General features: G+C 53.2%; 3 protein-coding genes across 3 annotated transcripts; 1 reads left to right on the forward strand and 2 right to left on the reverse strand.

Annotated features, from left to right (window-relative positions):
- Window positions 1-265: 265 nt before the first annotated feature.
- Window positions 266-1,510, reverse strand: FAM187A (family with sequence similarity 187 member A; the record flags this gene model as incomplete). The annotated part of the gene is made up of 1 exon (XM_079547214.1): window positions 266-1,510. One exon carries the CDS (start codon window positions 1,508-1,510, stop codon window positions 266-268), a length of 1,245 nt encoding a protein of 414 aa, XP_079403340.1.
- A 1,250-nt stretch (window positions 1,511-2,760) lies between these two features.
- DNAAF19 (dynein axonemal assembly factor 19) lies at window positions 2,761-7,294 on the reverse strand (the record flags this gene model as incomplete). The annotated part of the gene is made up of 3 exons (XM_079547297.1): window positions 2,761-3,219; window positions 4,922-5,054; window positions 7,152-7,294. The coding sequence occupies 3 exons, from the start codon at window positions 7,292-7,294 to the stop codon at window positions 2,761-2,763; spliced, it is 735 nt and encodes a 244-aa protein (XP_079403423.1).
- Window positions 7,295-8,191: 897 nt separating this feature from the next.
- EFTUD2 (elongation factor Tu GTP binding domain containing 2) lies at window positions 8,192-22,859 on the forward strand (the record flags this gene model as incomplete). Its single annotated transcript, XM_079547326.1, is given in 28 exon segments — window positions 8,192-8,296; window positions 8,539-8,704; window positions 8,871-8,949; window positions 10,167-10,242; window positions 10,512-10,577; window positions 10,779-10,814; window positions 11,708-11,798; window positions 12,091-12,173; window positions 12,622-12,788; window positions 13,382-13,485; window positions 13,488-13,505; window positions 15,109-15,172; window positions 15,544-15,634; window positions 16,024-16,159; window positions 16,434-16,561; window positions 17,069-17,262; window positions 17,612-17,723; window positions 17,914-18,054; window positions 18,267-18,368; window positions 18,597-18,679; window positions 19,709-19,795; window positions 20,068-20,194; window positions 20,603-20,690; window positions 20,884-21,002; window positions 21,475-21,569; window positions 21,821-21,974; window positions 22,557-22,664; window positions 22,764-22,859. Coding segments are annotated over 28 exon segments (2,916 nt in total).
- Window positions 22,860-23,249: the final 390 nt, after the last annotated feature.

The raw sequence follows: 23,249 nt of genomic DNA on the forward strand, positions 1-23,249 counted from the left end.
TGCTTAGCCAGAAAACGCTGCAACGGCTCCAGCTATTCATTCAAAAAGGATTACACTGAGGTTAAAAGCCCACAACAAGCCTTCAGCAAAGCCAGGAAGTGACACGGCGGTGGGAAATCCCTGCCACAGCGCAACGGGACTTTCCACTTTGGTCTCCATCGCTGCACGACCCCGAGCGGAGGATAGGAGGGCAGCGGCCGCATTTCCAGCAGTCAAAACCTCATAAATTCCCCACCGGGGAACGGTGCGAGGTGTAAGATTGACCCTAAATCCTCACAGAGTGCCGCAGCGCCCACCAGCAGCAGCGGCACGAGTGGACGCCGATGAAGACGGCCCCGACGAGGACGTAGCTGACGCCGATGGCCTTGATGACGTAGATCGTCTCGGGGTCGTCGAGCGAGCGGCGGCGCTGAGCCTGGTAGCTCACACGGAGCCGCAGCCCGGCCACCAGTTTGCCCTCCCTCCAGCAGAGGTAGGTGCCTCCGTCGCTGAAGCGGACCCGGCGGACGTGCAGGTGGTTTCCGTGGTCGATGAAGACGCGCATGCTCTTGTTGACCCCCACGAGGTAGCGGGAGCGGTAGAGCCGCACGGAGTCCTTGTCCCACGCCACGGCGTGCTCGGGCCGGGCCCCGGGGCAGGCGATGACCAGATCTCTTCCAAGGGGATGCTTGTAGAACTGCGTGGGGACGCGGGGCAGCCAGGGCTTCTGGCCCAGCTTGTGGATGACGTTGGAGATGGCCTGCACGCCTTCCTGCGGGTTGTCCTCCTGCGGACACGGGGCCACGCAGCTCCGGATCGCCACCTCGGGCTTCCGATGGCGGCTGGAGCGCTGGAGCCGCGCCGGAACGGCCCTGGAGCCGCAGGAGGTGACGTTGGGCAGCACGGTGCGGTAGCGCGGGTGCAGCCGGGCGCTCTGCACGTAGCAGAGCCCGATGCGCCGCTGCTCGCCTCGCACCCCGCAGCGGTCGCACGTGGTCCAGTCCCAGAAGGTGGTGAAGAGACTGAAGGCCTTCGCCGTGTGATCATCCTGGACGTGCTGTCCCACGTCCAAGAACGCCACCGTGATGTGCTTGGTGGGCTGCACGTCCACGTCATAGCCGTAAAAAAAATCCCCTCTCTGGGTGCCACACAGGTAGTGGCCCGAGTCTGACACCTGGGCACGGAAAACGATGAGGCTGAACATCCGGATGGTGAAACGCTTCAGGACGTCAGTGCCTACGTGGATGTGGCTTGAGTCCAGCACCATGTTGCCAGAAAAGTCTGTCAGGACGGTGGTTTCGTGGCTTCCCATGTTCTTCTGGAAATACCAGACGACGTTGGAGACCTCCTCGGGCTTGCAGTTGCAGGGGAGCTCGAAGGTCATGTCGGCCAGGTAGGCGGCGTTGTCAAACATCAGGAAAGCAGGACACACCATGCGCCTGAATATGTCTTCTTTCTCCTCAATCGCAAAGGAGTGGAGAACATCTGCCATGCAGAGGAGCAGGACGGCTCCCAGCAGCCCCATCTCCATCCTAGGTGTCCGAGACACGGCTCTGGAACCCTTCCAGCTGCTCTAAACCTTTCCAGGTGTTCTAGAACGTGCTGTGCTATGGGTTTTGCTATGGGCAACCAGCAGAGAGCTCCATCATGTAGCATGGCCATGGAGGCAAAATGGAGGGGGGAACAAGGGAATCACTGCTGTTCTCTTGTAAAAAAGCAAACATTAAGGATCGCCTTACCAACTCTTCTGTAGACAACGATCATGGAGAACCTCCCTGCTGGCAGCTTCACCTGCAGCCCAGAGCCAGAGGTTTCACACAAGATAATTAGAATTTCATATCCTCCCTGATCTATCAGTATCCCCCGCTCTGATTTTGGGAGCCCCCAGGATCTTCCCTTTTTGTTTAAGACAAAAGGCTTTCTGTTAGCGTCCTGGCTGCACAAAGGCAAAAAGACTGCAGGGACACACACGTCCCCAAGATACATGCCACAAAACCAAGACATGTGCCAAGAGAAGCCTGAAATTGGGGGCCTAGAGTTTCTAGAGAAGGTGGGAGAGGGTGAGATATAGCCAGGCAGGGCTGACTCTGCCTTTTGCTCCTCTAGCTGGGCTTTTGAACAAAATGGACTTGGTAGTTGATTCTGAGCTGAATTCAAGGGAATCTGAGCAGTGCAGCACAGCCTGTGCTCTCCAGCACTCCTGGGAGATCTTCCCACACTAGACCTGCAGGAGAGTGTGGTGGGCAGGTGCTGAGCTGTACCATATGAGAGCCTTTCTGAAGTCTGCAGCCTAAACAGAATGGCTAATCAATCCAGACATGATAATACATAGCAGTGGAGAGTCCCCCCGTTACGATGCTGCCTGACAGTTCCTTCTAAATTTCAATTTATGTAGAATTTAGGCAAACCTTGGTCCAGGACCATGGGGTGACAGCATCTCTGAGGTTTACATCAAGCCCTGCTTAAAATGGGTCAGTCCCAGAATTTTTGCCTTGCACTGCATCCCCACCCTCACCAGCCCTGGCTGCGTGGTTAAGCGTCAAACGTCCTGGATTACATTTCTTAAATCCAGAGTGACAACGGACAGAGATGAAGAAGGGGAGGAACTACCTGGGTTTTGGTTTCTCCTCCGTACACGTCAGCCTAAATGTTCTTTCCCTCATTTATTCTCCTCACCTAAGAGATTCTTACAGAACTGTCCTGTACAGAACTGAGGACACAGAGATCACAAGAACACAAAGTCTTTGCTGACCTTTATTGGGCAGAACCACTGCTGCTCCCTCAGCTGGCCTGGTAGCACCTCATCAGCTCTGTGACTCTCCTTTCCTCCGCTTCCTTCTGCAAGACGCTGTCGGTGGGGTGGGCTTCTCCCTCTGCTTCGCCACAGGGACGGCCAGGGGTCCAATAACCCCCACTCATGCTCTGCAGCTTCCTAAACAGATCCCTGGTGCTCTCTTTTTCTGACATGCTCAGAAGATCCAGGTTTAACCCAAAGCGTTTGGTGCCGGAAAGGCTCTGTAAGATCTGAAGCACAGCATCTCTGTCTTCGTGGCAGACGTTCTCTGCCAGCACGGTAAGGAACTCACCCAGGAGGCCAAAACCCAACTCGGCCTGAAAGATTCTGCTCAAGGCCTTCCCCTCCAGTTTAAGCAAAAGCTGGTATTTTTCTTTTCCACTTTTTAAGCACCTGCGCCAATCTCTGTAAAATTCGGCAGAGGTTCCAGGCAATTGCTCCAGCTCCTGAAGGAGAAAATGATTGTCAAGTTTTCTGCTTTGTTTCTCACAAAGGTTTTTATCCCCCCCCATCAGCCCGTGGATGTCTGACAGATCCTGCCTGCACAAAGAGCTGCACAAAGCTTGTAAGGCAGCAACACATGCAAAGAGACAAAGGGATACCAGGTTCATCGAGCCCAAAAGAAACCAGAGGAGTTCAGAGAAAAATAAAGGAAGAATGGGTGAGAGATGAAATGCAAGGCACGTGAACACAGGAACCCAAACTGCCCACTCTGGATCCACCATCCACTGAAAAGGATCTCTTGGAGACTTGATAATTCCACAGAAATTTGGGTCCATCTCAAGCAAACCAAACAGGTGAAGAGAAAAAAGCTGAAGGGCTTAAAACCCAGGAAGCATATTAGTTTATACATCCTATATGCACACCCTAACCCTATATAAACAGCCTTACATACTGTCTCGTAGCGTCCTGTAACACACACACCCACAATCGAGCACTCAGACTGAGACACCCAGCTCAATGTGGCATCTCCAGATAAAAAGAAATCCTGCTTATATGATATGTAATTGAACTGCTGAACTCATACTGCTGCCTGGAGAAGGATTAAAATGTTTGGGCTTTTATACAGATCCTGAGAACGAGGTGCAGCAGCATCAGGCAGTGTCTAAACATGAAACGGAGAGGCCCTGGAGATCAGAGCCTGAGCACTAATGGGATTAAGAGCAGCATTTGCTCTGGGGAGATCACTGCTCAGCCCAAGCAAAGACAAAGCTGCCTTAGAAGAGCTGCAAAAAGGATCTCATCATAAACAGGCAAACGAAATTCACTGTCAAAAATTTCATGCAGAGCATCTCCAGCTGGGAACAGTCCAGAACAGAGCGCACCACCAACACTGCCATCGTGCTGCTGGGCTGCCAGGAGTCCCCACGGGCTGAAAACACCAAAACAGAGCCAACATTGGGGGCTAACAGGAAACCAACTGAGAGCAAAGTGACCGTTTTTTATTTCTGCACATCTGGTGGGTGCCTGCATCAAAATAACCCAGCACCAGAGCGGGAAGGGAAATAAGGGAAAGATGGAAGCACGGAGTCCTTCCATTCCAGAAGACACTCAGCTGATCAGGACTTGGAAAAAGTCCTCTGATGGCAGCAGGGCAGATGTCAGCCCCTTCACACGGAGCCTGCGGAGAAAATATTTTTGCACCGTTTCCCAACTGCAGAAGTAAGGATGACCCAATGAACTCATCGGGCAGCAGGCTGAAAACAAAACAGCGCTTTTCCATCTCATGCATAATTAAACTGCGGGGTGAAGAAGAATTGGCTCCGTTCACAGAAGATGTGTTATCTGTGGCCATTAAATGCAGCAATCCAGATGCACAGCCTGGCTCTCAGTCTCCAGGCTGCAGCCAGCTGGAGGAGCGTGGCCAACGGAGGGCACTCTTCCCCAAGAATCCATTGCTGGCCACTGTCAGACGCAGGGCACCGAGTCTTCCATCATCTGGTCTTCAACTCTTGATGCAGACACAAAAAAGGAGCCGAGACTGAACCCTGCAGCTCAGAGCTGGGTATTCTGAGGCTTCTTCACACGTAGAAATAATTCTGAATAGCTCTCGTGCATTAAAGTGACACCCAAATTATTCTGCAGTAATATTTAGGCATGGGTGAAGCCCCAGAAAGCATCTCCCCTCGCCCAGGGCATCTCCCTCACCTGTGGTATCTCCACCTCAGTGGCTTGCTGGCCCCTCGGGTGGCCTGCACAGGGGTTCCACAGCACGTTTCTCTTGTTCCCCATCTTGTCCTTCTTCTCTAGAGGCCTCAGGTGTGATGCCAGCACGATGTCCCTGCAGGGAACAGGAAGAGGACACAAGGTGAAGCACACGGGTGATGGAGTTGGCGTTTCTACCCAACAGCTTCTGCAGCAGCCAGGGCCCAAGGACAGGCAGGACTCTTCTTTCTCCTGCATTTTCCTGGGGTACAATGAAGATTTTGTATCTTTGGGACTTCCACAGGAGAAGCCCTCCGGTCTTATAGGCATTCTTACTCAGCCACCCCTTTACACTGACGTCTGTGACTAATTGCAGCAGCCTGGACTCAGCAGCTCATGTCATTCTTCTCATCCCGTGGGATGAACGTCTGTGCCTGTTGTTCATTAGTCCTCCCAGTAACGAGATTTTCAAATGGGTTCAGGGCTCTGCTGGCCCTCACAAGTGGGGAAGCAGCACCCACGGGGAGAAGCCGTTCTGTTCTCCTGCAGATGACTCCTGGCTGCTGACACCACAGCACACTGCAGATTTTGTGAACTGAGCAGGAATGTGATTTTTGATCGTATTCTACCAAGAGAACTGCAGCTGTAGTCCTTTTATAGGGATAGGGGAGAAAGCAGTGCCATAAATGACATTTTAAAGTTTTTCCTTTAGTCAGATCCGACAGTGTGGCCACATTCAGGCAGAATGGAGCTGCCAGCGCCACGTGCTCCAGCACTGGATAAATCTATCGGGGGTGGATAGACCCCCTGGATCCATCTATGGATCTTCCTCTGGATGTGAGGGACGGGGACGCGGTGGAGGACGTTAGGAGTGTCCCACATTGCCTGCCCAAAAGGAGCTTCCTGCATCCTAGATTGCAAATCTGCTGATGGAGGAGCCACCGAGCTGCCTTTCAGCAGGACCTGGGCAGAATCACACAGAATCACAGAATGGCCTGGGTTGGAAGGGACCTCAAGGATCACGGAGCTCCAACCCCCTGCCACATTTCACGGCAGCCCAGGCTGCCCAGGGCCCCATCCAACCCGGCCTTGAACACCTCCAGGGACGGACGGGGCATCACAGCCTCTCTGGGCAGCTGTTCCAGCCCCTCACCGCTCTCACAGCACAGAACTTCCTCGACATCCAACCTCTATCTGCCCTCTCTCAACTGCAAACCATCTCGCCTTGCAGACACAGAGGAGCCCTGGGACATCCAGCACCGGCAGGCGAGGGAGGAAGGAAGGCAGGAGGAGCTCTGCAGAGGAGGAACCGCGGCTGACCTGCGATGTGGCACTGCGGTGCTGTGTGCGGTGCTGTGTGCGGTGCCGGGCGGTGTTGTATTGTGTGCAGTGCTGTGCGGTGCTGTGTGGTGCTGTGCAGTGCTGTGCGCAGTGCTGTGTGGTGCCGTGTGGTGCTGTGTGCGGTGCTGTGCTGTGCGCAGTGCTGTGCAGTGCTGTGTGCGGTGCTGTGCAGTGCTGTGCGGTGCTGTGCAGTGCTGTGCAGTGCTGTGTGCAGTGCTGTGCGGTGCTGTGCAGTGCTGTGCGGTGCTGTGTGCGGTGCTGTGCGGTGCTGTGCTGTGTGCAGTGCTGTGCGGTGCTGTGCGGTGCTGTGCTGTGTGCGGTGCTGTGCAGTGCTGTGCGGTGCTGTGCTGTGTGCGGTGCTGTGTGCAGTGCTGTGCGGTGCTGTGCGGTGCTGTGCTGTGTGCGGTGCTGTGCAGTGCTGTGCGGTGCTGTGCTGTGTGCGGTGCTGTGTGCAGTGCTGTGCAGTGCTGTGCGGTGCTGTGCTGTGTGCGGTGCTGTGCAGTGCTGTGCGGTGCTGTGCTGTGTGCAGTGCTGTGCAGTGCTGTGCGGTGCTGTGCGGTGCTGTGCTGTGTGCAGTGCTGTGCGGTGCTGTGCGGTGCTGTGCTGTGTGCGGTGCTGTGTGCAGTGCTGTGCGGTGCTGTGCTGTGTGCGGTGCTGTGCAGTGCTGTGCGGTGCTGTGCTGTGTGCGGTGCTGTGCAGTGCTGTGCGGTGCTGTGCTGTGTGCAGTGCTGTGCGGTGCTGTGTGCGGTGCTGTGCGGTGCTGTGCGGTGCAGTGCTGTGTGCGGTGCTGTGCTGTGTGCGGTGCTGTGCTGTGTGCGGTGCTGTGCAGTGCTGTGCTGTGTGCGGTGCTGTGTGCGGTGCTGTGCGGTGCCGTGCGGGGCGTTGCGCCCACCTGAACTGCTCGTAGGATCCCACGCGCTGCCGCACGGCGCGCAGCTTGGCGCTGTTCTCCCTCTCGCGCCTCTCGTCGGCCTCCAGCGCCGCCCGCAGCTCCGCCCGCAGCGCACCCATATCCACGGCTCCGTCCGCCTCCATTGGCCCGCCTGCTGTCGCGATAGCCACGACGGGAGGCCTCGGCGCGCGACCAGCTGCGGGGATAAGGCTCCCGTTGTGACAGCGATACCCGCTAAAGCGCCTCAGTGGCGACGAGGACCCCGCTGCTGCCGCAACGGCTCGCGGCTGACCCTCATGTCGCGACAGACCACCGGGCCGGCGCACACCGCTCCCCCAGGGATTCCCGTCGCGATAGCCCTCACCGGGCCGTGCACCCTCATTCCTGTCGCGATCGGCCCCGCCCACACGCACCGCCAACCCGGCAGCCTCGCTCCTATCGCGACGGCGCCCCGAGCCACTCCGCCGCGCCCGCCCCTCCCGTTGCCATGGCGGCAGCGCCGCGCGCCGCCCGAAGGACCCGGCGGGGCTGCCCGCGTCGTGCCTGAAGAGCGGCGGCGCCGCTGCCGCCCCGCGCGGGACGGGCGCCCAGGGCAGCCCCGGTCCTTCCGCTGCGCCGTCGGCGGCGCCAAGGGCCGAGAGAGCGGGGAGAGCGCGGCGGGGATCCGGGGTGAGGGGTGCGGGAAAAGGGCGGGGAACGTGGTGTGAGGCTGGGAACTGAGGGCCGAGGGCCGGGGCCTGGGGCCTGGGGCTTAGGGCTTAGGGCTTAGGGCTTAGGATTCGCGTCAGGGGCGGGTCCTGAATGTGCGGCCTTTTCTGGAACTGAGGTGGGGTGTCTCTGAGGCAGGATGTGCGCGTGGGGCTGGCTGTGACTCTGGAGCACGAGCTGGGTGTGGGACTGGTCCTGCATCCGGGGCCGGTTATGGGCTATGGAGATGAGGCTGGATCTGGATCTTGGTCTGGTCCTGGGGCTGGAATTGACGCTGAGTTGTGGTTCCAGGGTTCTGCTCCCAGCTCTGATCCCATTGCTTCACCCCCAGCATGGACACTGACCTGTACGACGAGTTTGGGAACTACATCGGGCCGGAGCTGGACTCTGATGATGAGGATGATGAGCTGGGCCGGGAGTCCAAGGAGCTGGACGAGGTGGGTGCACGGCTGTGGCGGGGCTGTGCTGAGCAGCGCGGCCACACACAGGAGGTGTTAAACGTGGCCTGCCCCGTGCCTGGCTCCCGTTGTGGGGAAAGCTCTCAAGGGTGGAGGGTGCCCTTTGTGCTGTCAGTTTCCTGACTCCTGATTTATGACACCGAGGCTTAACCTCCAGCCACAGTTAAGGTTTCTGAAGCACTTTGGTGCTGGCAGCAGCTCAGAGTGAGTGTTGGTTGCAGCTCGAGGATGATGACGATGATGACGATATGGGGGACCACGATGAGGACCACCCTGGGATGGAGGTGGTGCTGCATGAGGACAAGAAGTACTACCCCACTGCCGAGGAGGTCTATGGGCCCGAAGTGGAGACCATAGTGCAGGAGGAGGACACGCAGCCTCTCACTGGTGAGTGGCGTTAAGTCATCTCGTTTGGTCCTCCCATAAAAAGAGAAAGGAATCTGTCGATTTAAAGCTGTGTTCCTGATCTGCAGAAAATCCCCATGCAGTATTTGGGGGTGCTGGGTTCAGGTCACCCATAACAGTGTTTTATTGTTCTTTCCTTTGTTTTCAGAGCCTATTATTAAACCCGTGAAAACCAAAAAGTTCTCGTTGATGGAACAGACGTTACCGGTCACCGTCTATGAGATGGAGTAAGTAATTTGTGGAGTTGGAAGCGTGTGCTTTGGTTCAGGCCATCTGTGCTGCAATTTCCTTGCTTTTCATTGCTTACAGGCAAGGTGGGGAGGCAGAGGGGAGTGCTGTACGGAGGCGGGAGCCCACAGGGGGCACTGGGTTTGTTTCTTACTAACAGCAGCCATATAAGCGAGTGCAGCTGGCTCCCGGAGTTTGAACAAAAAAGAAGAGGAGGAAAGCACGAGGCCAACCATTTTACAGCTATTTTGCCTTCCTTGTAGGCAACATGGTGCATTTCCTACTATTTTTCTGATGCCTTTATACTCTGCTCACTCCATCAGTAATTAATTCTTACTCCTGCTCTTCCTTGATGTAGATGCTTAAGATGGGGCCATGCAGAAGTCCCGGTGGGACTTAACCAGAAACCTGCAAGCTTGCTATTGATTTCACATTTAGCCTTGATTTAAGACTGATAGGCAAGCTTTTAATTTGTATTCTTATTGATTTTTGTGCTTTTTAAGCTCTTAATCAAAATGTTGTATGCTAAAAAGCCTGCTTCATAAGTGAAAACTAAAGTATTTTTAAGAAGGAGATTATTTGACTGGGCTTACTATCTGCAAATCCATAATAATTGATTCTTGTTTGATAGCTTTCCTTTATTTTGAAGAGTAGCTGCTAATTTAGGTTCTCAGTTCCATTTCGGCTGGGATCTCTGCAGAGGTGACCGGCTCTTCACTCCTCAGCTCGTTGCTGGTTCAAAAAAGATTTAAATTCTATTACTGTTTCCTCCAGTCCCTGGGAGCATCAGTGTTTTAAGACCTGAAAGTCAGAATGAAGACCTGAAAGTCCGAATTAATAGTCTGCAGCACCCCATGGCCACCTTTTAAAAGTGTGTGGGGTGTTGTTATCCACCTCTCTGGTTTAGTTGACTACCTGCCACCATTGGAGCGGAAGCGTTTCCTCATCTGAGCTGCTCTAATCCTGTCTAGAAGAGAAGAAAGGCGTTCAGAGTATTTAATCTCTTGCAGTTTTACCAACTCCCGTCTCCTCCCACCCACTGCCATCTGTCCAGGACTCCAACTCTCTTGTCCTCCCCATCTGCAGAGTGGGATTCTTCCTCCGCAGGGCACGAAAGTTTGGAGAGGATTCAGAGGGCCCTCGGGTGGAAAGCGGCGCCTGCTTTTCTTAGACACAGCAGAAGCCTCCAACAGTCTTTTGTGCTTCATCCCTCCAGTTTCCTGGCAGATCTGATGGACAACTCTGAGCTGATTCGGAATGTGACTCTGTGTGGGCACCTTCACCACGGCAAGGTAGTGTGAATATCCCACGTGCGCTGGGTAGCAGTAATGATCTCTCCGTTCCTTTCTTTGGCTGCTGCTCTTTTGACCCCCTGATCCCCGCAGCAGCGTTCCCTCCCGCTCCCGTTGCTCTGCAGTTATTTGTGGCCTTTCTTTCCGTCATGTGGAAGTATTTCTGTAGCCCCTTTTCTGTGTGCCCCGTGGGAGGGGTGGGATTCTGCTGCTGTTTATCTCTCGGAACGAAGTCGCATCTCTTTTCTCCTTGGTTTGGTGTTTTTCAGACTTGTTTTGTTGACTGCCTGATAGAGCAGACGCACCCAGAAATCAGGAAGCGCTACGACCAGGATGTGAGTGAGCTCTGGGTGTCTTCCTGCCTTGGAACGTGTGGGGAAAGTGTGGTTCTGTGGTTAGAATGAGGGACTGGAAAACTGGAATGCAGTCCTGATTCCAGCTCTGTCACTTGCCGTGCTAACAGCGTGCAAAGAGCTGTCATGTTGTGCTGTTCAGTGCAAAACCATGATATTCTGATTCTTGTTTTGTCTTTGCAGCTGTGCTATACTGATATATTGTTCACAGAGCAGGAGGTAAGTGAGCCTTGTGGGACAAACTGCTTTCACCCAGCTGCCTCGTGCTTTACTCTCAATTACTTACAGTTCCTTCTTCCTCTTTCATCTCATCATCTTTTGTGCCTTCTGCAGTTTATTTTCTTTATCAAGAAAATGATCTTCTCTAGTTTTGCCAGATCCCTTGTCCAACTGTTTCCCATCTACTGCAGCCCTCACCTCCATGTATGATTTTAGTTATCTACCTCTGTGATGCTGAAAATCCACACAGCATTATTGTGACACACAGGTAGCCCATTAATCTGTAGCAGTAATATCACGACATAGGGGTAAACCAATTATTTTATTTTTTGAGGGGAAAGAGGTGGAAGGGATTCATAGCAGTGGTGGAGGAGGAGAAAAACTGTAATTTCTAATGCACATCTTTCTGCTAGGCTTCCTGTGATGGGAAATTGTAACTGAGTGTTGTGATTGCATGTTGGCATTGGATGGGGATTTTATCAGTCCTTCGCACTGAATGCTGCCATGACCAGAGCAGTCCTGGGGAGCTTCTCTTTCTCTTCATCTTACTGCTGTGCTTTGCACTCTGTGTGATTGAATCTTAAGTGCTGAGGTGTAACTCAATAGCAGAGCAGTGAAAACACAGAAAAATGAACATCTTCTGTCTGTGGCATTTGTATTTCCTTAGCTGTAATCAGACTCGGGTTGCGTGGCCCCATAGTGGTAGCTGGCCAGTCTGCACCAGCGTGGAAGGAGCAGCTGGGCTGCACAGCAGTGATCTGAGTGCAGGATGTTGGGCTGGAGGGATGTTTGCTTCCCTCAGTCCTTCTGATGAATTCTTCCTTCTTCATCTTTTATCTGGGAATTTTTCATTTCATTCCTTTAACTGGTAATCCTGCTTTGCTGTGTTTCAGAGGGGAGTGGGGATCAAGAGCACACCAGTGACCATTGTTCTGCCAGACACCAAAGGAAAGTCTTTTCTCTTCAACATCATTGACACCCCAGGTATAATCCTGCAAATCCTGTTTCGGGGTGCGTGTAGCTGAAGGCAGCTGGGTGTGTAAAGCAGACGTATGAGCACGTGTTCCTTCCTCTTTGGCCCTCTGGGTAGTGCTGTTGATGGGAGCAGATCGATGTGTGGTAGGAAACTGAGGCCAAATTTTAGGGGGAGGGCATCTGTGTGTTCTGCCTTGCTGGGTGTCAGTGACCCGAGCCGAGGGGCAGCCCCAGACCTGCACTCAGGTTTGAGATTGCTCTCGTTCTCACTTTTCTCCCCGTTTTTGTTTGTTTTCTGAAGGTCACGTCAATTTCTCTGACGAGGTGACAGCTGGCCTTCGTATTTCGGATGGCGTCGTGCTTTTCATCGATGCAGCCGAGGGGGTGAGTGTCAGCTTCTCCTGGGCATCAATTCTGAGCTCACACCAGAGCCTGGACCCTGCTTTATCGTGGAGGGGAGGGGCTCAGCTTGAGTGCTGAAGGGTTTTTGGAGGACACTTTGAGAAACTGCCAAAGCGGGGACTCGGCCCTCCCGCTTCTGTTTCCAGGTCTGGTGTGATGTGTGTGACCTGTGGGCTCATATCTGATTTATTTGCATCTCCACTGTATGTAAAATTGAGCAGGTTATTTATACCAGTGATGTCTGAGGGGTAGGACTCAAGCAGTTCGGTTGGGTTAGCACCTACTTTAAATTTCAGGACGATCACTGACGGTTCAGCTGAGGCTTTCCTACAGGCTGCAGCCCTGTGTGTAAGGGTCGCTGCCTGGCATGCCCTACATAGCATTTTGAGGAGGGCTTTTGCTAGGGGCGTTGGTGCTCATTTCCCTGCAGGTGATGCTGAACACGGAGAGGCTGATCAAGCACGCGGTGCAGGAGCGGCTGGCAGTGACTGTGTGCATCAACAAAATCGACCGCCTGATCCTGGAGCTGAAGTTGCCCCCTACAGATGCTTACTACAAACTCCGACATATTGTGGATGAAGTTAATGGTCTGATCAGGTAGGGATGGGGGGTGGGTGGGTGGGTTTGTGGGTGGATAGGTGCCCCCAGGGCGGTTGGCAGCAGCAGAGGAATCCCCACACAGGAGCTTTTGCAGCCCATTGATTGCACACCACCTTGGTGAGCACACTTCATCGCACGCCTGTGTGCACATGTGAGCTCAGCCACGCACACAGGCACACGCAGCCACACAGCCACGTGTGCACAGGCATCCCCACACGAGGGTGCACCTCCACACTTGTGGAGGGGAAACTGAGGCACAGAGCAGCTCTGACCCCATCCCACAGCCCCACCACCACCTGCTCTCTCTTTTCCCCAAATCCCCAATCCTCCCTGATGAGCTCCAGGCCAGCAGCAGGGCTGTGCACAGCCCTGTGTCCCAGCACCCCACAACACTGATTGCTCCCCACACTGCTGCAGCCCCTCCACCCCCCCTCACCGCCCACTTTCTAATGATTCAGGCAGTGTAAACTGCCTGGCCTTTCATCTGCTGCTGTTTGGTGTGGGAAATAAATGTAAACGTCCTCCTTGGTTCATAACACTGATTTATGTTGTTTTTTTTCCCCTTGTCTCCAAAACCTGTCTCCTCTCAGCATGTATTCCACCGACGAGAACCTCGTCTTGTCTCCCCTTCTGGGGAACGTGTGTTTCTCCAGCTCACAGTACAGCATCTGCTTCACGCTGGGATCTTTTGCAAAGATTATGCAGACACATATGGTGAGGATTATCCAGAAACCTTGCATGCTTTAGCATCTCATTTCCTAACCTTTTTGTTGAGGCTTTCCAAGCTGTTCTGCTTCAGCTTTCGCCGTGTATCTATGTGGTCAGTTTATGCACTCTTGAACTTCAGGAAATTGAGAGGTACTGCAGATCTGAGCCCCAAGTGACTTTATTATAGTCTCGTAGACTGCAGGCTATTTATGAAGGTCTTTCCATGCTGGTAAAAAGCAAAAATAGAGTTCAAACTTGGTTTTAGGTAAATAGTTTCTCCTGATAAATATTCCTGGAGTCAGGAGTTGACGTTTTATATACACCCTTAATCAGAAGAAGCAGCTGGTTCTGTGGCAGTTGAAGACAAGCGTGCGCCTTGCACTCCATGTATCCGGACAGCTCAGCAGTGAAGCTGTTACGCTCTGCCTGCCTTTTCCCAGAAGAATCTGAGTCTGAGGTTCAGCTGCAGCCCGGCAGAGCTCAGCCCACGAGGTTTTGCACTTTTGCCCTTCGATCTTTTTAAGAAACCGTCTTTTTCTGCCTTGGATTTAATTTTCTGTTCCCCAGGTGCCCCCTTGAGGCAATCTGCCTCTTGTAAAAGGGGGCCTTTTGCTTGCATTGCTTGCGTTAGTCAGCGATCCAGCCGAGTTCTGAAGTTCCGCGGTGGGGAATTTGGGGTGATCTGTAGGAAGGAAGGATGCTGTAGATCAGCTCTTGCAAAGAACTTGGCCTGAGGGAGGACGAAGTTGTAGAGGTCAAAGACCGCTGTTTCAGGGCTGCTGCGCACCTCCATCAGTTTGGAGCAATAAATGAGCTCCCTGGGCACCGTGGAATTAATGCAGGACGGGGCCCAGCTTTTGGAGGCTGATAAAGCATTCAGCACGGTTGGTGGAGATGTCGTCCACGAGCTGAATTGAGTCAGCACCGTTCAGCGGTGGTCACCAGGGATTTTGTGTGCAGCCACCACCCTTCCAGTAACGTGAGTTATGGTGGTTTAACTGTCAGAACCGCAGCCACCCTGACATTTCTTACGCTTTCACATCTGCCCACAGCAAAAGCTTGTTTGGAAACAGCTGTAAATTATCACTGCTGTCTTGTTATTTGTAAATCCACCGTGACAGCCGAGTACCGTTCCTTCAGCACTTGGGTACTTGGAGAGGCACTTAATGCATCAGCTGAAACAAGAACCTGGAGGTGTTCAGCAAGGCAGAAAACGCTGCGATGAGCCGGCAGGGTGTCAGCCATCCCAGCACCTTCGCAGTCAGGTTGGGAAAATGAGGCAGGTGGAGCTGGGTTCCTGCAGAGCAGAGTCTGACTCGTCTCAGCTGGAACCTCGTGTGTGATCAGGACAGCTGAAACGTTCCTGAAGGGAAATGTGCAAACGGATGGCATTCCTGGGGGCTGCTGCTGCAGTCCTCACAGGGCTGTTTTCTGGCCACTTCTCTGCCCAACCTGCCCAGCTCTGGATTTAATCAGTTCCTCCAAACGGTACCAAGTGTTCACTCACCAGCGTTGCATCAAAACCTCAGGGTTGCTTTAAAAAGAAAAGATCAGATCTCCAAAATGAGAGAAACACTGAGTGTCTCTTATTCTTGCTTCTTCCTTGTAGGAGATATTAATTATCAGGAGTTTGCAAAGCGGCTTTGGGGCGACATCTACTTCAACCCGAAAACGTAAGAGGCCTGTTGAGGTGTCTGTTACTTTATATTGCTGTTTTTTTTTTTTTTTCCTCTCCCTTCCATGTGAACTGTGGGCTAGGTGACCACCTGAGGTCCCTTCCAGCCTGGGCTGCCCTGTGGTCTTGTGATGGGGAGAAAGGTTGGGTCAGGCCTCCTGTTTGATGTGATTCTGTGTTCTCCTGAATCCCAGGTGGGAGCAGGGCGCTCTGCTGACCTTTGTTTGGAGTAGGAGTGACTCCGTTATCCATGAGTGCTTCCCAGGGGGTTGGGAGCAGTAGGCAGCTGGAGAAGAGCAGTGGCTGTGTGTGTTGTGCCAGGTGCTCGTGGTGTGCTCCCTCCTCCCTGCTCTTTTTGTCTCCCGACAGGCGGAAGTTCACTAAGAAGGCCCCAACCAGCAGCTCCCAGCGCAGCTTCGTGGAGTTCATTCTTGAGCCCCTCTACAAGATCTTGGCTCAGGTCCGTGGTGGTTTGTTACTCCTGCAGCTCCAGACGTGAGCATGCAAGGACTGGGCACTAGGTGGTGGTATGTCTGGTGCCTGTGGGACTTCACACGTTTCTGGGTTTGAGCATGCATAGAAGTGATGGGCATCTCCTTACAGCTGTTTCTTGCACGTGTAGCCCTATGCCTGTACAGTTAGAACTGCTTTTGCTCTTTGTAAGGTGCTATGATATGGGCCAAGTGATAAAATGAGCCACCCAGCCTGTTTTGAGTGAGCTCTGTGTGAGCAAGGCGGGAGCTGAGAGCGATACCTGGCAATAAGTTCGGGGCCTTCAGCTGCACCTGGGAGCCTGGGGCTTGGGAGCAGAACCTGCAGCAGTGCTGACAGGTGCCTGTCGTCCTGCAGGTGGTGGGGGATGTGGACACGACTCTGCCTCGGACTCTGGATGAACTTGGCATCCACCTGACCAAAGAGGAATTGAAGTTGAACATTCGACCCCTCCTACGACTTGTCTGCAAGAAGTTCTTTGGGGAGTTTACAGGTAAATCCTTTTCTGCCACTGTTCCCAATCGCTTACCCTCACGCGGACGGTTTAAGGGCTGTAATGCAGACATGGAGTGTCAGCTTGCACAGATTCCTCTCATAGCTTTGCTTTTCCATGTATAAAAGACAAACTGTTTCCTCAAAGAACAGCTTGAGACACTGCTCACGTTTTCCCCATTGCTGTGGGCGCACTGCGTTGGGATTTACGTTGTGCTTATTGGGGTACGTGTCTTTCTTCTACCCTGCTTAATCACGCCGTGTTACTTTTGCAGGCTTTGTGGACATGTGTGTGCAGCATATTCCCTCCCCAAAGGTGGGAGCCAAGACGAAAATCGAACACACCTACACCGGCGGCGTTGACTCCGATCTTGGGGAGGCCATGAGTGAATGTGACCCTGATGTAAGGAAGTCCTTTTGTTTTGTTCCGAGCATCCAAAATGTGCCACATACACCCTCCTTTCACTGCCTTGGCAGAGCAGCTGCCTCCTAGACAGCCATCTGCGCAGATTTGACTTCCAGCACTCTGAAACCTCTCATCCGATACTGAAACAGATCTCTTCACTCTGAGAAACTTTGGTGCCTGTCAGGGCAGCCCTTGGGAGAGATTACTGTTTGACAGTGTTCAGAACAAGAGTCTGGGTCAGGACTTCAGAGCATGTGGGCGCTGCGGGGTGATTCTGTGTCCTTTTGCTGCCTTTTGTCCCTTTTCCATGAAGTTTTATTCACTCTCCAAGCTCAGAGAAAACTGGCCTGTGTGATGCTGATAACAATAACCCCATATGGGCAAGTCATAAGAAGTATTCCTAAGTTCTGTCTTTTAAACCCATTTGTATCTATAGGTCCTAGCAGGTCTGTGTCAGTTGTTTAGCTGTCTACTGAAAGAGGTTTCTTTCTTTTCCGTGGGAAGGGTCCGCTGATGTGTCACACAACAAAAATGTACAGCACAGATGACGGTGTTCAGTTCCATGCCTTTGGCAGAGTGCTCAGTGGTACCATCCATGCTGGGCAGCCTGTGAAGGTCCTGGGAGAGAACTACACCTTGGAGGATGAGGAGGATTCCCAGATCTGCATCGTTGGGCGCCTCTGGATCTCAGTTGCGAGGTAGGAAAAGCTCTGACAAAGTGTTAGTTCTGGAGAGAAGTCACTGGAAGTCATTGCTGTCAGGGACAGGGAGGAGCACAGTGCTGTTAGGGGCCTGAAGCTGCAGAGATGAAAGAGAGTAGATTTAGTTCAGATATAAGGAAGAATTTCTGTAGTGTGAGGGTGGCTAAATGCTGGAACAGGCTGCCTAAAGAGGTTGTGGGTGCCCCATCCCTGGAAGCATTCAGTCAGATTGCATGGGACCTTGACCAACCTGATCTGGTGGGAGATCTTGGCTTCTGGTGAGGAAATGGTCTTTAAAAGCCCTTGCAAACTGTCTTATGGTTCTGTCATCCTCCCCTCCTTTTAGGTATCACATTGAGGTTAACCGTGTTCCTGCTGGCAACTGGGTGCTGATAGAAGGAGTGGACCAGCCCATTGTGAAGACTGCAACTGTCACGGAGCCGAGAGGCAATGAGGAGGTACTGTGGGTAGCTGCTGTCACTCAGCCTTGCAGGGACTCAGAGCGTTGGAATGTATCTTAAAAGCTCGGGCGGTGAGGTTAAATAAACTCTGCCTGCAAAGAGCCTGGGCACAAGAGCCACCCATGGAAGAGCCGCTCAAATGCTGTCCTTCTGTGATGCAAAACTTTTTGTCCTCACCTGATTTCAGGCTCAGATCTTCCGGCCTTTGAAGTTCAACACAACATCTGTCATCAAAATAGCAGTAGAGCCAGTCAACCCCTCCGAGCTCCCCAAAATGTTGGATGGTCTCCGCAAAGTCAACAAGAGCTACCCATCGCTCACCACAAAGGTATTTCTGGTATTTGTGTGCTGGCTGTTCTCAGCTGGTGCTGTGGGATACCTCGTAGGCTGATCTTAAAAACAAGTTAGCTTAACTGTGGGATGTTTTGTTTGTTCTGGCTTTTTTTAATGCTGATAAATCCTGATGTTTATGTAGGGCTCTGCGAGACAAGGGCCTGTGAACAATAATGCTGTTAGCTGAACCCTTCTCTTGTTTTTCAGGTGGAAGAGTCTGGAGAACACGTGATCCTGGGAACAGGGGAGCTCTACCTGGATTGTGTGATGCATGATCTGCGGAAGATGTACTCTGAGATTGATATCAAGGTGAGGAGCTGAGGGGGGGTTTCCCAGCTGGGGAAGGGCTTTGTCCTTCAAACTCAGAAGGATGGGAAAACAAACTTTGCACAGTGTACAGCGTGACTGCCTCTGCCTCTGGTTCCTCCCCAGCGTGCTGAGGTTGTTGCAATAAGTGCCCTGTGGCCCCTGTTACAGAGAGGCTTCTGTGTCAGCCTAAATAACACAGAGCCCGCTACAAACCTGTTGTTATTCCAGGTCGCCGATCCAGTCGTGACGTTCTGTGAGACGGTGGTGGAAACGTCCTCCCTGAAGTGCTTTGCTGAGACTCCCAATAAGAAGTAAGAGCCCAGGGCGCCTCTGGGGAGCAGGCAGTGGGGGCAGGCAGTGGAGGTGTTCTCTGAGGGAGCCGTTCCCAGACAAGTGGCAGCCTTCCATCTGCTGAACCCCCAGTAGCACACTGAGTCCCACAGATGTTTGCGTGTTCTCTGTGAGCACTCAGAATGGAGGGAATAAAGAGAGATCCACGTTCTCCTTTCCTTTAACTGAATTTCACACCCTCTTAGCAGTTTTCTGTTGTTTCCAAGACTGGGAGGTGTATTGGGATCGTAGAGCAGGTGCCGAAGAGCCCATTACTGCCTTCAGTAACTCCACAGACTTTGTGAAAAGTTTCGTCTTATCCATTCTTAATCTTGAAATTAATATACTCCTTTCTGGTGTCTTGCAACCTATTCTGGTGTCTTGCAACCTAGTCTTGTCTTCGTGCTCCAGCAAGGTGTTATGAGATAGGCACGAAAGAGGGAGGCCTGGTACGGAACACAGGCTGAAAAAGCAGAATGAAAGTACAGCATGTTTTAACGCTGAGTTTTCATGCAAGTCATGATCTGTCATACATTGCAGATAGTTTTCCTGTATTCCACTGTGCTTTCTGGTTCTTCTTGCCATCTTTTTACTGATACACCGTGGCTGGAAGTCTTGTTTTTGGGAACAGACAGGTTTTGCTCTTTGGACTGTCGTAGAGGTGCAGGACAGTTGGAGTGACGTGCTCTAGGGCCAGAGTTCCCATGTGAATGAGGTTCTCCAAGGCAACATCCCTTGTGTCTGACACTTCCTTCTGCAGCCAGTATGAGCTCTGGACATCTGGCAGGGAGGGATGGGGCACTGCTGTCCCTTAGCAGTCTGCTGCTAGAGATGAGCAGACTTGGGAGAGCAGTTGTTAGCAGCGTGGGCTGTCTTTACAAGCACAGCAGTAACGCTGAAAGACATGGATGGCTTCATCTCTCTGGCTGTGCTGCACAGTCCCCGAGGTCCTGCCAATTACTCCCATTTCCGTCATTCTGTGGACTAATTGCAACTGTCTCTCTTCTGAGGAACAAGATCACGATGATTGCCGAGCCTCTGGAGAAGGGACTCGCGGAGGACATTGAAAATGAAGTGGTGCAAATAACGTGGAACAGGTATGGGCAATTGGGGGAGAGCAAGAATCCTTTCAGAGGGATATAATTGGGAAAGTGGGGAGTGCTGGGATCTGCAAGTATCAGTCAGCAGCTCCCAGGCAGAGATCCTGGGTGCACCATTAATACCAGTGAGTCTGGGAGAGTCCTGCCCCAGCAAACAGTTTGCTCCATGTAAAGAGCTGAGACCGTTTTTATGTGGAACAGGTTTATGAACGTGTTGTGAGTGCAAATCAGACGCTGGTTTCTTAAACTTTCTTCTGTTCTTCCATCAGAAAGAAGCTGGGTGAATTCTTCCAGACCAAATATGACTGGGATTTGCTGGCTGCCCGTTCCATCTGGGCCTTTGGGCCGGATGCCACTGGCCCAAACATCCTGGTAGATGATACTCTGCCCTCAGAGGTGAGAAACAGGGTTACCTTTGAGCGAAACGTTTATTCTCCTCTGTCCAGAGGTGGCAGTTCCCTCCAGGTCCTGCAGCAGGGTCCTACCAATAGGAGTTTTTGCTGGTCTGTCGTATCTCAGATGTATTGAGCTTCCTCCACCAAGCTCATTGCATAGCTGGTGAACTGCCTGCTGCTTTTCAGTCTACAGTTTGGGCCAGCATTCTCAGAACTGGCAACTGAACAGCCTGTCTTCAAGGATTACCAAAATAGGCACTTTTAATTTATGAGTATAGATGTCAAACTCTGAAGATGATGATTCTGGGGGGTGCAGGAGGACATGGCTGCTCATCTGATAACCAACTTTTAAGCACTGGGGTCTGTCTGTTCCTGCCTCGTGAGGAACGTTTGCTCTCTCTGTCTGTAGGTGGACAAGGCACTGCTGGGCTCCGTGAAGGACAGCATTGTGCAGGGATTTCAGTGGGGGACCAGGGAAGGGCCTCTCTGCGATGAATGTAAGTAGAACCTGTGTAGAAGTGGGGCTGATGGACGACCAAATTCAAATATCTGCTGGGGGGTGTCAGTGGCTGAACTTTCTCTGATGGCTCTGTCTCTTCTGCGACCCTTGTGCTCAGAGTCTTTGGGGATACAAGGCTGGTGCTGGTAGGGCAAAGGACATCTGCTGAGGTGCTGTTGTTTCTTCCTCAGTGATCCGCAATGTGAAGTTTAAGATCCTGGATGCAGTGATTGCTCAGGAACCCTTGCACAGAGGTGGAGGACAGATCATCCCGACGGCACGCAGGGTGGTGTACTCAGCTTTCCTGATGGTGAGTGTTGCACTGGGCATGATGAAAGCTGAGCCTCGTGCAGTGCTGGCTCCTGTGATGGCTCAGAGGCTCAATGAGCGCAGTTGTGCGTGTGCTGCGGTGTCTGCCACGAGGATGGTGTGACTTAAACTGCCTCGTGAATGTTTGCAGTGCCCTTCCAGGCTGGCATGCGGATTTTGCAAGTGGTCACGTTCCAGCCTGGCTGGAATCCTGCCTGCATCTGCTCTGTCTCATGCTGTGCAAGTGTTAGACTTGCTGGGGAAGGTGGGAATGTGAGAGAGGGAACCAACGTGGGCAGGAGGAGGAAAGCACAGAGCTCCTTTGTTGGGGTTGGTTTGGGCACGCAGTGGGCAGCAGGAACCCTCTGATCCCCACTCGGGTGCTGCTTGAGCAGTTCGACAGCTTCTGATCCCTTGTGTGCTGCAGGTTGCACTGCTGCAGGCTCATCTGCTGTGTCCCTTTCTGCCCCCAGGCCACTCCTCGTCTGATGGAGCCCTACTACTTTGTGGAGGTGCAGGCCCCAGCTGACTGCGTGTCGGCCGTGTACACCGTGCTGGCACGGCGCAGGTGAGCTGCCATCACCTGAGCAGAGCAAAGCAGCAGCTGGGATCCGGGTGGTAGAGACCTCTGCAGTCCTTTTTGGGGGGAGCTGATGTGGAAGTGAGGGGAGAGGGTGAGGTCTGTCCTCTGTGCTGTGCGGGGAGGGGATGCCCAGCACCACGTCCAGCACTTGGCTTTGTGCCTGGTTCTGTTGGAGCGTCGGAGAGGAGAAATAAAAGGGGGCATGTAGGAAAAGGAATGTTTTGACTTTCTGGCAGAGGCCACGTGACGCAGGACGCTCCGATCCCGGGCTCCCCTCTGTACACCATCAAAGCCTTCATCCCTGCCATTGATTCCTTTGGTTTTGAGACAGACCTGAGGACCCACACGCAGGGGCAGGCGTTCTCACTGTCTGTCTTCCACCACTGGCAGGTGAGTCTTGCTGGGAAGGAGGGGATGGCAGATGAGGCTGTGCTCTGTGCAGCAGCTTACACAGGGCAGGCCAAACATCCTCAGGATCTCCAGTGTGGGAGTTTGGAGCTGGTGGAGGCTTTGTGCACCTTCACAGCCATGAAGCGTCTGCCAGAAGCTTGAGGCTTTGCTCCATGTTACCCAGCGTTTCCCCTATTAGGAGTGCTGAGTGCTGCTCACTGAGCTCAAGGATCTCTCAGTGCCTGAGAAGGCACGCTGTGCTGGGTGCTGTTTGGGTGCACTGAGCTCTGGTGCTCGGGGAGCACAGGGCTTGGACTTGTTGGAGTGCTGTGATTGCCGCCCTTCAGCTTTGTCTCTCAAGGAAAGCTTTTTGGTCACGCTCCATTAGTGACTTCCTACAGGATCGGTCACAGGTGGCAATGTGACTGTTTCTCCCTGCCTGGAGAACAGATGCCATGCTGGGGCTTTGTGACACCCAAAGGTGTCACACCTGGGGTGTCTGCGGGGCAAGGCACCGGAGCCTTTGCAGCTCAGGCTCTCCTGGAGCTCCCAGCATTGCTCTCAGCCGTGGTCTTATTGCAGATTGTGCCTGGTGACCCTTTGGACAAAAGCATTGTCATCCGCCCCCTGGAGCCCCAGCCAGCCCCACATCTGGCCAGAGAGTTCATGATCAAGACCCGGCGCAGGAAGGTAAGCCTGCAGGGCACCAGGATCCGTGGGATCTCTGCCAGGATGGCTGTATGGCTGCTGGCATGCAGAGGAATAACACAGATTTGGGTTACTCTACAGGGCTTGAGCGAGGATGTGAGCATCAGCAAGTTCTTCGACGATCCCATGTTGCTGGAGCTGGCCAAGCAAGACGTCGTTCTCAACTACCCCATGTGAATGCATCTCTGCTGAGCCCAGGGAGCCCAGTGAGCCCAGCACATCCCCACCCCTCAGATCCTACCTGTATGGCTGGAGAAACCTCTCGGGGTGTTTGTGCACCGTGCGCTCGGCTCCTGCCCCACGCACAGTGCAGCCTGGGGCACCGATGCTTTGTGTGTTGTCAGAGCTCTGTGTGCAGCGAGGAGGTTTTCCCTTTAGATCTGCTCTCTGTAGGCACACAGGTGTGGTCTGGGCTGCAACGCATCAGCTTGAGCCGAATGTTTGGGCTCCTGGGCTGTAAGGCTGCTGGGTCAACTCTGCTTTTGGCAGTGCTGCCCATGGTTGCTCTGCCTTCCTCTGGGGCAGGCGCAGTGCTGAGGGCAGGGGCTGTTCCTACCAACCTCCCCA

Source organism: Tetrao urogallus (genome assembly GCF_951394365.1).
Source record: "Tetrao urogallus genome assembly, chromosome: 26".
In the NCBI taxonomy this organism is placed as follows: domain Eukaryota; kingdom Metazoa; phylum Chordata; class Aves; order Galliformes; family Phasianidae; genus Tetrao; species Tetrao urogallus.